Source organism: Heterodontus francisci, chromosome 3 (assembly GCF_036365525.1).
Source record: "Heterodontus francisci isolate sHetFra1 chromosome 3, sHetFra1.hap1, whole genome shotgun sequence".
In the NCBI taxonomy this organism is placed as follows: domain Eukaryota; kingdom Metazoa; phylum Chordata; class Chondrichthyes; order Heterodontiformes; family Heterodontidae; genus Heterodontus; species Heterodontus francisci.
This window is the reverse complement of record NC_090373.1, coordinates 161,388,199-161,403,471: the sequence shown is the minus strand read 5'-3', so window position 1 is coordinate 161,403,471 and position 15,273 is coordinate 161,388,199. Positions and strand designations below refer to the sequence as shown.

At 46.3% G+C, this 15,273-nt stretch overlaps 1 protein-coding gene across 2 annotated transcripts in view; it reads left to right on the top strand.

Annotated features, from left to right (window-relative positions):
* The first annotated feature begins 14,088 nt into the window (after nt 1-14,088).
* The window catches only part of sesn1 (sestrin 1), a 192,545-nt gene continuing 191,360 nt past the window's right edge, over nt 14,089-15,273 (top strand). Inside the window, exon 1 of one of the 2 annotated variants that reach the window (XM_068027183.1) lies at nt 14,089-14,710. In XM_068027183.1, the coding sequence (XP_067883284.1) occupies nt 14,414-14,710 (297 nt within the window). In that variant the 5' untranslated portion in view covers nt 14,089-14,413. The remainder of the gene's footprint in view (nt 14,711-15,273) is intronic. The other variant, XM_068027182.1, reaches the window with a different exon arrangement.

Here is a 15,273-nt window from a genome sequence, read left to right as displayed (position 1 = left end):
AGTGGCCCTGGTGGAACCCAAACTGAGCGTCACTGAGCAGGTTATTGCTAAACAAGTGCTGCTTGATGGCACTGTTGATGACACTTTCCATCACTTTACTGACGATTGAGTGGAGACTGATGGGGTAGTAATTGGTCAGGTTGGACTTGTCCTCCATTTTGTGTACAGGTCATACCTGGGCAACTTTCCACATTGCCAGATAAATGCCAATGTTGTAGCTGTATTGGAACAGCTTGGCTAGGGGCATGGCAAGTTCTGGAGCACAGGTCTTCAGTACTATTGCCGGAATATTTTCTGGGATCATAGCTTTTGCAGTATCCAGTGCCTTCAGTCGTTTCTTGATATCATGCGGAGTGAATTGAATTGGCTGAAGTCTGGCACCTGTGATGCTGGGGACTTCAGGAAGAGGCCGAGATGGATCATCAACTCAGCACTTCTGGCTGAAGATTGTTGCAAATGCTTTTGCCTTATCTTTCGCACTGATGTGCTGGGCTCCCCCATCGTTGAGGATGGGGATATTTGTGGAGCCACCTCCTTCAGTTAGTTGTTTAATTGTCCACCACCATTCATGGCTGGATGTGGCAGGACTGCAGAGCTTAGATCTGATCCGTTGGTTATGGGGTCGCTTAGCTCTGGCTATTGCATGCTGCTTATGCAGTTTAGCACACAAGTAGCCCTCTGTTTTAACTTCACCAGGTTGACAGCTCATTTTTGAGGTATGCCTGGTGCTGCTCCTGGCGTGCCCTCCTTCACGCTTCATTGAACCAGGGTTGGTTCTCCTGGCTTGACGGTAATGGTAGAGTAGGGGATATGCCGGGCCATGAGGTTACAAATTGTGGTTGAGTACAGTTCTGCTGCTGCTGATGGCCCACAGCGCCTCATGGATGTCCAGTTTTGCATTGCTACATCTGTTTGAAATCTATCCCATTTAGCACGGTGATATTGGCACACTACACGATGGACGGTATCCTCAATGTGAAGGCAGGACTTCGTCTCCACAAGGACTGTGCGGTGGTCACTACTACCAATACTGTAATGGACAGATGCATCTGCGACAGGCAGATTGGTGAGGACGAGGTCAAGTATGTTTTTCTCTCTTGTTGGTTCCCTCACCACCTGCCGCAGACCCACTCTAGCAGCTATGTCCTTTAGGACTCGGCCAGCTCGGTCAGTAGTGGTGCTACCGAGCCACTCTTGGTGATGGACATTGAAGTCCCCCACTCAGAGTACATTGTGTGCTCTTGCCACCCTCAGTGCTTTCTCCAGTTGGTGTTCAACATGGAGGAGTACTGACTCATCAGTTGAGGGAAGGCGGTAGTTGGTAATCAGCAGGAGGTTTCCTCGCCCATGTTTGACCTGATGCCATGAGACTTCATGGGGTCCACAGTCAATGTTGAGGACTCCCAGGGCAACTCCCTCCCTACTGTATACCACTGTTCCGCCACCTCTGCTGGGTCTGTCCTGCCGGTTGGACAGGATATACCCGGGGATAGTGATGGCAGTGTCTGGGACATTGTCTGTAAGGTATGATTCCGTGAGTATGACTGTGTCAGGCTGTTGCTTGACTAGTCTGTGGGACAGCTCTCCCAGCTTTGGCACAAGCCCCCAGATGTTAGTAAGGAGGACTTTGCAGGGTCGACAGGGCTGGGTTTGCCATTGTCGTTTCCGGTGCCTAGGTCGATGTCGGGTGGTCCGTCCGGTTTCATTTCTTTTTATTGATTTCGTAGCGGTTAGGTACAACTGAATGACTTGCTAGGCCATTTCAGGGGGCATGTAAGCGTTAACCACATTGCTGTGGGTTTGGAGTCACATGTAGGCCAGACCAGGTAAGGACAGATTGCCTTCCCTAAAGAAATACAGAGAGACCAGCAGCAGGGATAAAACAGCAGGCCCAGAGTGAGAGCACAGAGAGACCAGCAGCAGGGACAAAACAGCAGGCCCCAGAGAGGGAGTACAGAGAGACCAGCGGCAGGGGTAAAAGAGCAGACCCAGAGTTCAAACACAGCGAGTACTGTGGCAGGGATAAAAGAGCAGGCCCAGTGTGGGAGCACAGCGAGTACAGAGGCAGGGATAAAATAGCTGGGCTGGGAAGGGGTGCTGGGTGGGGGTGGGTTCAGAAGGAACCGACCAGTTTCAAAAAACCAAATCAACGTGTGACATCATCGGAAAGCAGTAACGGATTGGTTGGTGTGTATTTATCTTTTTCTCTCTAAATTAAGGCATTTGTACAAATTTTGAGCTGGGAAGTTAAGAATTTTAATCGGGGTCAATATAACAGTAAGTGAATTAATAAGAGTTATAGTACAAAGCAGGTCTATTTATTTATTTTTATTTGAGATACAGCACTGAAACAGGCCCTTCGGCCCACCGAGTCTGTGCCGACCATCAACCACCCATTTATACTACTCCTACATTAATCCCATTACCCTCCCACATCCCCACCTTCCCTCAATTCCCCTACCACCTACCTATACTCGGGGCAATTTATAATTAGAGGCATTAATTAAAATTAATAGTTTAATCAAGGTACTAACTAGATTGAAAATGAGGGAATAGGGATTTTTTTGATCAAGGATCGGCAGCTGAGACTTGTTGCTTGCAATTCCTGTGCCTTGCGGGAATTTCGGGACACTTCACGCATGTTGGGGGACCACGTGTGTAGGAAGTGTCTCCAGCTGCTTGAGCTCGAGCTCAGAATTTCCGAGCTTGAGGGGCAGCTGAAGTCACTGCAGCACATCAGGGAGTATGAGAATTTCCTGGATTGTACATTCCATGAAGTGGCCATCCCACAGGCAGTAAACTATTAATTTAAATTAATGCCTCTAGACCTGCTTTGTACTATAACTTTTATTAATTCACCTACTGTTATATTGACCCCAATTAAAATTCTTAATTTCCCAGCTCAAAATTTGTACAAATGCCTTAATTTAGAGAGAAAAAGATAAATACACACCAACCAATCCGTTACTGCTTTCCGATGATGTCACACGTTGATTTGTTTTTTTGAAACTGGTCGGTTCCCTCTGAACCCACCCCCACCCAGCACCCCTTCCCAGCCCAGCTATTTTATCCCTGCCTCTGTACTCACTGTGCTCCCACACTGGGCCTGCTCTTTTATCCCTGCCACAGTACTCGCTGTGTTTGAACTCTGGTCTGCTCTTTTATCCCTGCTGCCGTATTTGCTGTGTTTGAACTCTGGCCTGCTATTTTATCCCTGCTGCTGGTCTCTCTGTGCTCCCACTCTGGGCCTGCTGTTTTATCCCTGCTGCCATATTCGCTGTGTTCGAACTCTGGCCTGCTATTCTATCCCTGCTGCTGGTCTCTCTGTGCTCCCACACTGGGCCTGCTGTTTTATCCCTGCCTCTGGTCTCTCTGTGCTCTCACTCTAGGCCTGCTCTAGTATCCCTGTCGCCGTTCTCGCTATGCTCCCACTCTGGGCCTGCTGTTTTATCCCTGCTGCCAGTTTCGCTGTGCTCTCACTCTGGGCCTGCTCTTCTATCCTGCTGCCAGTTTCGCTGTGCTCTCACTCTGGGCCTGCTCTTTTATCCCTGCTGCCATAGAACAACAATAATTCTTTCCTTGCCCATCTATGCACTCACTGCTAAGATGGCTGTCAGGAGAGTTGATCCCACACTAGGCCTGTTCTTTTATCCCTGTCACAGGTCTCGCTGTGCTCTCACTGTGGGCCTGCTCTTTTATCCTTTCTGCCAGTTTCGCTGTGCTCTCACTCTGGGCCTGCTCTTTTATCCTCTCTGGCGGTCTCTCTGTGCTCTCACTCTGGGCCTGCTCTTTTATCCTCCCCCCATTCTCACTGTGCTCTCTCTCTCAGACCTGCTCTTTTATCCTCCCTGCCAGGCTCGCTGTGCTCTCATTCTCAGGCCTGTTCTCTTATCCCTGCTGCTGCCCTATTCAGAAAATCTTGCTCGCTTCCTGTGTGAAATTGATATGAAAGTCAAAATTTTGATCTTTCAGAACCTTTGGCATATACCACTCAGTTGACTTACATTGAAGAGTTCCTCTGCATTTATCTTGTCAGTATTATTCAATATCTACATAAGTAATAGGTCTTTTTTGTATTTTATATAACTTAAGTTAAATAAAGTTTAGAAGGGTTACAACGGCAGAATTGATGCAATTCATGTTGTGTGAATCTCACTGCAGCTGTTGAGTTCCTCGATGGTTTGAGCAGCCAGGGTGTACACACTCACAGGAAGTGTGTCCTGCTGCCTTTGCTCTAGCTCAAAGTTACTCAGCTTGAGGAACAGCAGGAAATACTCATACAGACAGACCGACAGAAAGTTAGATTATAAAGATTGGAAGCGTGTGATCATTGAGATGGTAAAAGGAGTAAACAGGAATTGTAAGGAAAATAAGATTTCAGTACTGATTATTTGTGTAATGGGTGACAACTTGAAAAGTGGGCAGGCGTGAGCAATGTCATTGGCAGCATGGAAGAAAGGCAGGCCCATAGTTAGGGGAAGAATCGAGTACAGAAGTACAGTGGTATTGAGAGGAGTAAGTCACTCCCGTACTAAAAACATGGGTCTTGAACATCCCACCCAGAAGTCTTTTTTCATTTGTTCATATAGGACACGGGTGTCGCTGGTAAGGCCAACATTTATTGTCCATCCCTATTTGCCCTGGAGAAAGTGGTGGTGATCCACCCTCTTGAACATTTTCAGAGGGCAGTTAAGAGTCACGACATTGCTATGGGCATGGAGTCACATGTAGGCTAGACCAGCTAGGGTCAGCAAATTTTCTTCCCTAACAGATGGATTTTATGACAATCTGATTTTTAAAAATTCGTTTGTGGGATGTGGGCATCGCTGGCTAAGCCAGCATTTATTGCTCATCCCCAATTCCCCTTGAACTGAGTGGCTTGCTGGGCCATTTCAGAGGGCAGTTAAGAGTCAACCGCATTACTGTGGGTCTGGAGTCCTCATGTTGGCCAGACAAGGTAAGTACAGCAGATTTCCTTCCGTAAAGGACATTAGTGAACCAGATGGGTTTTTATGATAATCAGCAATGGTGTCATGGTCATCATTTGCTTTTAATTCCAGGTTTATTAATTGAATTCAAATTTCACCATCTGCCATAGTGGGATTGGAACCCGTGTCCCCAGAGAATTAGCCTGGACTCTGGATTACTAGTCCAGTGACATTACTACTACGCCACCGCCTCCCTCTTCTGTTGTTGTTTCATAATCTTCATTATTGATACTAGCTTTTTTTTAAGTTTCAAATTTAATTTTTTAATGAACTGAATTTAAATTCCCCAGCTGCCATGATGGGATTTGAACTCATGTTTCCAGATTCAATAGTCCAGGCCTCTAAATTACTAGGCTGGTAACATAACCACTATGATAAATAACCAATCTTAACGGCTGAGTCTCATTAACCTCCCAGCGGCCAGGCACTAACCCCAAACAGGTCGAAAAAGTCAGCTGGCTAGTGGTGTTCAGCAGGTGGGAAGTTGGGAGTGGATTGGGGGTCTATGATGGCAGAGGCCCAGATTTTTCTTGTGAATCCAGAAGGGCACTACTGACCCCATAAAAATTTTTACTTACCTTTTGGGGCCTCTGCTGGCTGTTCAGTGTTGGTTGAGTTGAAGTAATTTAGTTCCTTTTGAGATAGTTTACTAACTCTCAGAATACCACTCTAGAATTGGCCTTTATAGCCTCTCCAGGCGCTGCTCCACAAATCACTGACCACCTCTAGGCGCTTACCCATTGTCTCTCGAGACAAGGAGGCCAAAAGGACCAACTCTCACCCCTGCTAAAGTAGTTTTGCGATACCCCTATTGAGGTAATTTGCCGAATGCTCCCCACCATCCCCAGCCCCCACACAGTGAGATCGTTTCCCACTCTTCCCTACTTTAGCAGTTTCACAATCCCCACAAAGGTGTTTCAAACCTTGTCCACTCCCTCAATTCCCTGCTTCCACTTGTGTAACCATCAGTCTCTAACGTGGATACTATTTATTAGATAAGTATCTCAGATTTTTCTTTTGTTAGCTTATCATTTTTAGCTGCACTTACTGTTTTGATGTGCGGCAATACCTCTGGTGATACTTACATCTTTGACATCTGTTTCAATGTTTCTGACACATTTCAGTGGCCGTGTACATTGTTGTATCAAAAGAAAGAGGCTCTAGATGATTGCTTGTGGGAGGCATAACCTACTGAGTGGAATCAACTGATCCAGAGGCCACATATATTCCACACACTTGGGTAACTGTCGCACACTTAAATACAAATGTTGTTGTTTAACAATTCTGTGTTGGATTATTAATGAGCTATAGTGATGTCTTTTGTTAAATTTATGATGCAATAACTAGGCATTGTTGGTCACTAAGCTGATGATGTAATAACCAGGCAACACTTGCAGGTAAGGCAATGATATCACTAAGGTTGCCTTCTTGAATCTGTTATGATTGTTACATTGACCCCAAACAGCAGAACTCTTGGAAGTCATAGTATTATACAGCATGGAGCAAGGCCATTTGGCGAATCAAGCCTGTGCTAGTTCTTTTGAACAGCAATCCAGTTAATCCCAAGTTTTTCCACATGTCACTGGTATTGATTTCAGTGCCTGGGGCAAGATTTGGACATTTGTAGTCAAAAATCCAGTAGATTCAGCTCTTCCAAGTGAGCAGCCAACTGATGCGTCCATTCCATTATTGGGGAGACAGTGGTGTAATGGTAATGTTACTAAACTAGTAATCTAGAGGCCCAGGATAATGCCCTGGGGACATGGGTTCACCTTCCATTACAGCAGCTGGTGGAATTTAAATTTCAAAAATAAAAAGTCAGTCTCAGTAATGGTGCCATGACACTATCACTGATTGTCATAAAAACCTATCTGGTTCACTAATGTGTTTTAGGGAAGGAAATCTGCTGTCCTTACCTGGTCTGGCCTGCATCCCTATGGTTGAATAGCTTGCTGATCCTCATTATTCAGGCTCACAAATGACGAATGGCCATTTGGTTAAGGTATAGAGCACTGCTATTATCCATGGAATCATATCCCTGCAAGAAAAAACTAAGGGGAGAAGATGGGTGTGGGAGGTGTAAATTAGTTTTAATATAGGTACTTTCTTTTGTAAAACTGGAATCATAGCTAGCATATGCAAAAATGTATTAATATCTACAATTAGCACCATATCAACTGAGTTGACACTGCCCAGTTTATAGCACATTCGACTCTGGGTTAGTAGCTTGTGGGTTCAATTTCTGTTCAAGGATTTAAGGACATGTATCCAGGGTGACACCCCAGTACCTTGTCATTAGTACCAAGAGCAGAATTGAGGCAAGTGGGACCCTGATCTGATCTATTAGTAACTGGACTCAGATAGGAGTGGGACTGGGGGAAGGAGACAAATAGAAGGCAATGAGGGGAATGGACAGCAATAAACAGGTAAATTGGTTGGCAATGAAGACAGAATTGGAGGGTAATAAGAGGACAATTATTAATTATGAAGGAGAGAAAAGGTGCAAAGCCTTTAGCCGTCCTGTCCCCTCATGTAGGAACTCTCTTCCTAAACACCTTTTTTCTATAATGTCCCACCTTCAAAAGCCTCTTTAAAACCCAATTCTTCCACTGCATTTTTCGCCACCTCCCTTACTATTGCTGCTAATCCTACTTGTGTATAAGAGTCATAGAGTTATACAGCACAGAAACAGGCCCTTCGGCCCATCGCGTCTGCGCCGGCCATCCAGCACCCAACTATTCTAATCCCATATTCCTGCACTTGGCCCGTAGCCTTGTATGCTATGGCATTTTAAGTGCTCATCTAAATATTCTTAAATGTTGTGAGGGTTCCTGCCTCCACCACCTCTTCAAGCAGTGCGTTCCACATTCCAACCACCCTCTGGGTGAAAATTTTTTTCCTCAAATCCCCCCTAAACCTCCTACCCCTTACCTTAAATCTATGCTGCCTTGTTATTGACCCCTCCGCTAAGGGAAAAAGTTTCTTCCTATCTAACCTATCAGTGCCCCTCATAATTTTGCACACCTCAATCATGTCCCCCCTCAGCCTTCTCTGCTCCAAGGAAAACAACCCTAGACTTTTCAGTCTCTCTTCATAGCTGAAATGCTCCAGCCCAGGCAACATCCTGGTGAATCTCCTCTGCACCCTCTCCAGTGCAACACGTCCTTCCTATAGTGTAGTGACCAGAACTGGATACAGTACTCCAGCTGTGGCCTAACTAGCATTTTATACAGCTCCATCATAACTTCCCTGCTCTTATATATTATTCGGCTAATAAAGGCAAGTATCCCATATGCCTTCCTAACCACCTTATCTACCTGTGCTATGCCTTCAGTGATCTATGGACCAGTACACCAAGGTCCCTCTGACCTTCTGTACTTCCGAGGGTCCTACCATCCATTGTATATTCCCCTGCCTTGTCAGTCCTCCCAAAATGCATTACCTCACACTTTTCAGGATTAAATTCCATTTGCCACTGCTCTGCCCATCTATATCATCCTGTAATCTAAGGATTTCCCCCTCACTATTTACAACACCACCAATTTTCGTGTCATCTGTAAACTTACTGATCATACTTCCTATATTCATGTCTAAATCATTAATGTACACTACAAACAGCAAGGGTCCCAGCACCGATCCCTGTGGTACACCACTGGTCACAGGTTTCCAATCGCAAAAACAGCGCTCGACCATTACCCTCTGCCTCCTGCCACTGAGCCAATTTTGGATCCAGTTTGCCAAGTTGCCCTGGATCCCATGGGCTCTTACCTTCTTAACCAATCTCCCATGCGGGACCTTATCAAAAGCCTTACTGAGGTCCATGCAGACTATATCAACCACCTTACCCTCATCTACACATCTAGTCACCTCCTCGAAAAATTTAATCAAGTTTGTTAGATACAATCTCCCCCGACAAAGCCATGCTGGCTATCCCTGATTAATCCCTGCCTCTCCAAGTGGAGATTAATCCTGTCCCTCAGAACTTTTTCCAATAGTTTCCCAACCACTGATGTTAGACTCACTGGCCTGTAATTACCTGGTTTATTCCTGCTACTCTTCTTGAATAATGGTACCACATTTGCTGTCCTCCAGTCCTCTGGTACCTCTCGTGTGGCCAGAGAGGATTTGAAAATTAGTGTCAGAGCCCCTGCAATCTCCTCCCTTGCCTCACATAGCAGCCTGGGATACATCTCATCTGGGCCTGAGGATTGATCCACTTTGGCATGCGTGTAGTCCTGTGTTGTAGTTTCACCAGATTGACACCTCATTTTGGGGTATGCCTGGTGCTGCTCCTGGCACGCCCTCCTGCACTCTTCATTGAACCAGGGTTGAACCCTAGCTTGATGGTAATAGTAGAGTGGGGAATATACTGGGCCATGAGGTTACAGATTGTGGTTGAATACAATTCTGATGGTGCTGCTGATGGCCCACAGTGCCTCATGGATGCCCAGTTTTGAGTTGTTAGATCAGTTCTAAATCTATCCCATTTAGCACGGTGGAGGGTATCTTCAATGTGAAGATGGGACTTCATCTCCACAACGACTGTGCGGTGGTCACTCCTGCCATGGACACATGCATCTGTTACAGGTAGGTTGATGAGGATGAAGTTAAGTAGGTTTTCCCCTCTTGTTGACTCCTTTAGACCCAGTCTAACAGCTTTAGGACTAGGCCAGCTGGGGAGTAGTGGTGTTACCTTTGGTGATGAACATTGAAGTCCCCCACCCAGAGTACATTCTGTGCCCTTGCCACCCTCAGTGCTTCCTCCAAGTGATGTTCAACATGGAGGAGCACTGATTCATCAGCTGATGGGGGTGGAAGGTGGTAATCAGCAGGAGGTTTCCCTGCCAATGTTTGACCTGATGCCATGAGACTTCATGGGGTCTGGAGTTAATGTTGAGGACTCCCAGGGTAGCTCCTTCACGACTGTATACCACTATGCTTCCATCTCTGCTGGGTCTGTCCTGCCGGTGGGACAGGACATTCCCAGGAATGGTGATGGCGGGAGTCTCATGGCACGAAGCCTCATGACATCAGGTCAAACATAGGCAAAGAAACCTCCTGCTGATTACCATTTAACGCCCTCCCTCAGCTGATGATTTTTACTCCTCTATTTGGATGCTCCATAGTGGAACCAACTAGGGATAATCTATTTTAGATCTAGTATTGTGTAATGAGGAAGAGTTAATTAGTAATCGTATAGTAAAAGGTCCTCTGGGAAAAAGTAATAATAATACAATTGAATTGGATATTAACTCTCAGAGCAACATACTCGAGTTCAAAACAAGAATCTTAAACTTAAACAAAGCCATGAGAGGAGAGATGGCTAAGGTTAATTGGGTAAATAGACTGAGAGACTGAGAGGTATGGCAGTAAATAAACAGTGGGGAACATTTAAAGGAATAGTCAGAAAGGTCCATCAGTGGCTTACTAGGGAAGTTAAGGATAGTAATACATTAAAAGAAGAGGTTTATAATGTTGTGAAGAATAGTAGTAAGCCTGACCTTCTCGAGGGCAATTAGGGATGGGCAACAAACGCTGGCAGCAACACTCAAACCCCATGAACAAATTAAAAAAAAATTGTGAGAGATGTAGAAACCAGCAAAGGGTGACAATAAAATTGATAAAATGGGAAAAAAATAGAATGAGAGTGAACTAGCCAGGAATATTAAAAACAGATTGTAAGAGCTTTTACAAGTATATAAAAAGGAGGAGAGAAGCTAAAGTAAATGGTGATCCCTTCGAGGCAGAGACAGGAGAAATTGTCATGAGGAAATGGCAGAGACGTTGAACAAATATTTTGGGCTGAATTTTATCCGGCTCGTGGAGGCAGGATGGGCGGCAGAGGGGAAGACAAAATGGCATGGGGAGGCATTGGGTGTGGTGCCTAACTTTCACCTGCCACCATGCCATTTTGTCTGCAGTTATAGAAGGTAGAGGACAGCCTCTTGCCTGAGGCCAAATGAGCCACTTAAGTGGCCAATTAAAGCCCATTTATGGGCAGCTTTCTGCCTCCGCTCCCATTTAACTAATGTCGGAGGGGCCTGTCACTGTGTGGAGACACCATCAGATGAGACCTGGCTGTCTCCTAGCAGGCTTGGGGATGGGAGGCCCCGGTGGGATGGCCACCCCCGTGGCAAGAATTGTCCCTGCCCTCACTAACTACCTTCCCGACTCGGGGTGCAAAACAATATGAACTTCAACAGAATAAAAAAAAAGACTTGCATTTATATAGTGCTTTTTATGGCCACTGAATATCTCAAAGGGCTTTACAGCCAATGAAATCACTCTTGTAATGTAGGAAATGCAGCAGCCAATTTGTGCACAGCAAACTGCCACAAACAGCAATGTGATAATGACCAGATAATCTGTTTTTGTGATGCTGATTGTGCCATGGGATCTTTTACATCTACCTGAGCACGTAGTAGGGGCCTTGGTTTAACGTCTCTTCTGAAAAGACAGCACCTCCAACAGTGCAGTACTCCCTCATTACTGTCAGCCTTGATTTTTGTGCTCAAACCCTGGAGTGTAACTTGAAGCCTGAACCTTTAAGGGGGAGTCCTGCACAGTCTGAGCTCGGCAGTGGAACCATGGTGGGAGTCAGATCGGATCAAGGTGTGTTTAAAAAATCTGCTTTGTTCGAACTCTTTGTGGACCATCCCCCAGACTCTCTGGGTGCACTGCACACTTTAGGACACACATGCACAGTTTCCTCCCCCCTTTTCAAATTGGGGCCAACCTGTCTGTTATCCTTGTGATAGGAAATAAAACCAATCTCCAATGGGGTGAACTGGTTTATACCTGATTTTTATTTTCTTCAGATCTGGCTTTTGGGTGCAAGAATTGCTAAACTAATTTGATCCAGCATAATAAGTAAGTGATTAATAGCCTCAGGACTTGGACTTCTAGATGAGTTAAAAGTTTAAACAGTAGCTAGCAAATAGTAGTGCATTACAAACAGTAGATTTGTAAATGTTCAATTTCAAGGTTTGTCACACTACAGATTTGTCTGTGCAGAATGTAATAAATTTTCCACAATGTACACCAAAAAGATTATTGGATCTTGGCCATCAAGGAGATGCTGAGTGGAAATCTAGCTGCTTTCTCACAGGAAAGAATTGATCAAAAACAGTAGGTGAGCTACCCTGGACATCTTTAGGGAACCGGTTTTTACTGGTGGAGGTCCAGGAGCAAGTTGCTTTCCCCTACTCTTGGCTGTGGACCACTTATGCAAAGAGGGAGATCAAAAATGAGTGTTGAAATGAAATTTTAAATTGAAATACAAAAGACTTTTGCTATTATTGACTTGATGGCAAATGCACCAGTTTTGAAAATGTGAAATGGAAGGGCAGTGTGGTGACTTAGCACATTTAGACGGCAATACTCTACGCATTCAGTAATTAAACATAAGTTTCCTATCCTACATTCTTCACACACTATGTTCCTGCCCTCACTCTGGTGAGGCACAGACCAAAGGTCACCCCTGTTGGATCCAATAAAGACAAATCAGAAGATTTTCTTAATGATGAGAAACTAGGAACTGTGAAGGAGCAAAGAGATTTGGGTGTTCAGGTATAGAAATCACTAAAACTTAGTGGACAGGTACAAAAAGTAGAGTCGTCAAGAAGACAAAGGGGATGCTGCCTTTAATCTGAAGGGGGCTGGAATACAAAGGGCAGGAAGTATGCTTCAGTTGTACAAAGCCTTAGTCATATCCCATCTGGAGCACTGCTTTCAATTTTAGGCACCAAACATCAGCAAGTATATATTGGCCTCAGAGAGGGTACAGTGCAGATTCACCAGAATAATACCAAGGCTTAAAGTTTAAATTATGCAGGAATGTTGGCTTGTATTGCCTTGAGTTTAGAACATTCAGTGGTGATCTAATCAAGGTGTTTAAAATTACAAAACAGATCGATAGATTAGACAAAGAGAAATTATTTCCTCTGGTGGGGAAATCCAGAACCAGAGCAAGAGTCTTAAAATTAGAGTTATAGAGTCATCTATGGCACAGAAGGAGACCAGTCAGCCCATTGAGTCCATGCCAGCTCTCCACAGAGCCATCCAGTCAGTTCCACCGCCCTGCTCGATCCCTGTAGCCTTGCAAGTTTATTTCCTTCAAGTGCCTATCTAATTTCCTTTGGAAGTAATTGCAATTAAACAATTTAGGATTAAAATTGGGAAGGACTTTTACACAGTAGCTGAAATAGGGAACACTCTCTCCAAAAAGGCCGTGAATGCTGAGATACTTGAAATTTTCAAGACTGAGATCACTAGGATTTTGTTAAGTAAGTGCATCAAGGGATAGGGATCAAAAGCAGGTAAATTGAGTTGAAGTACAGATCAGCCATACAAAAGCAAAGTACGGCGGAGACTGGAAATCTGAAATAAAAATAGAAAATGCTGGAAACACTCAGTTGGTCAGGCAGCATCCGTGGAGATAGAAACAGAAAAACAGAATGGTTCATCAGAAAGGTCATTGACCTGAAACATTAACTCTGTTTCTCTCTCCACAGATGCTGTCAGACCACCTTCTGTCTTTATTTCAGATTTTGCTTTAATATTAGTGGTGACAAATTTGATTAACTACAATAAAACAGATTGGAGCTTTTTTAAACCAGTGCCATATATCAAAAGGGATAACATTTTAACGCTAAAATGAATGATTGTCACTCATAATGACACTTAGTAGATCTACATGTTGTTTTCTGTAACTTTTGCTGTCACCTTCCCTTTTCCCTGGTCCACCAACCTCAGTTCTCACTCCGATAAACAAGTCAGAGTGAGGGCAGCTGGACAGACTGTCACCGCTTGGCTCAGTTTAGCGCTAAGGCCTCTGGGACATGTAGTCTCACATCAGCTCTTACAGTCGCGACTTGTGACGTCAGCGGTAGAAAGAACTACAACTCCCGGGGGTGACAAGCGGACACGCCAAGTACCGCGCTTGCGCACAATCATCAACGAAGGGAGAGGGGGGGGCTGAGCACAACCTAACTTGCTAGTTTTCGGTGCAAAGTCCCATTCGAAACTTGATTGGCCTGGAGCTGGCGGAGTGCTGGGCAGGAAGAGTGACCCCGGGATGGGATTGGATGTCATCAATCAGACGGGGCTAACATAGGTTGCACAGCATACGAAGCGGAGGAGAGTTTATTATAGAAAAAAAAAACTCCATTCAAAACGACGACTGATGAACCAAGTTGTTTTTTAAATCTCGCCCTTAAAGAGTTTTCTTTAAATTATTCCTCCGCCCATTCTTTGTGTCATGTTGACAGTTGCCTTCGGAAGAGTTAAGCGGTACCTGAAAGCCGGACTTGTCGAGATATTTTACATGTAGGTGAGGATCTGCTTTCAGGATCTTCCTAAAGTTGAAGTAAACGGCAGCCGGAGCGGGAATATTCTGGAAGTTTCTCCCTGACTGGATTTTCCTTATGGAAGACGGTGACGGCCGGTGGGACGGCTTGTGCAGCAGGGACGCGAAGCTGCGGGAAGTGGCGCTGGATGGCGTCCGGCAGCTGGTGCTGAGCTTGACCGAGAAGGCCGGCCCGACAAACGGTAAACCTCCGCCCCCACCTCCGGCGGTACCCGCAGCTGCAGCCGGCTCGGCCGCTGTTCTTGGACAACGGGGCAGCCTCAATCAATACCTGGTGCGGCTCCTGCTGCTCTCCAGGAGATGCCCCTTCAGCGACGTGAGAGACAAGTGCGGGGCCATCCTTCAGGCAGTGCAGGTAAGAAAAGTTGACCAATCCGGTCCCGCCCCCTCTCCCTCACCCCCAACTCTGGGGTCACTCTCCCTCTGCCCCGGGTCCCTGCACCCGCACACCCCCCCCCCCCCCCGGCGGTCACACTACCCGCCCCCCCCCCCCCCCCCGAGGGTCACTCTAACCCGTTCTCTCTTCTCCAACCCTCCCCCCCCACCCACCAGAGTCACTCTACACACCCCCTCCCACGGGGATCACTCTGCAGCCACCCCCCCCCTCCCCAGAGTCACTCGACCCGCGCCCCACGCGCACCCGGGGTCACTAACTGCCCCTCCCCCCCCCCACCCACCCGAGTTCACTCCCCCCCCACCCACCCGAGTTCACTCCACCTGCCACCCTCTTTCCCCCCCCCCCCCCCCCCACCCGTGGTAACTCTAGCCGCCTGCCCTCCCCTCTCCACTCCTCCCCCCCCCCACTCCTCCCCCCCCCCACTCCTCCCCCCCCCCCACTCCTCCCCCCCCCCCACTCCTCCCCCCCCAACCCCATCCACTCCTCTCCCCCCCCCCCAACCCCATCCACTCCTCTCCCCA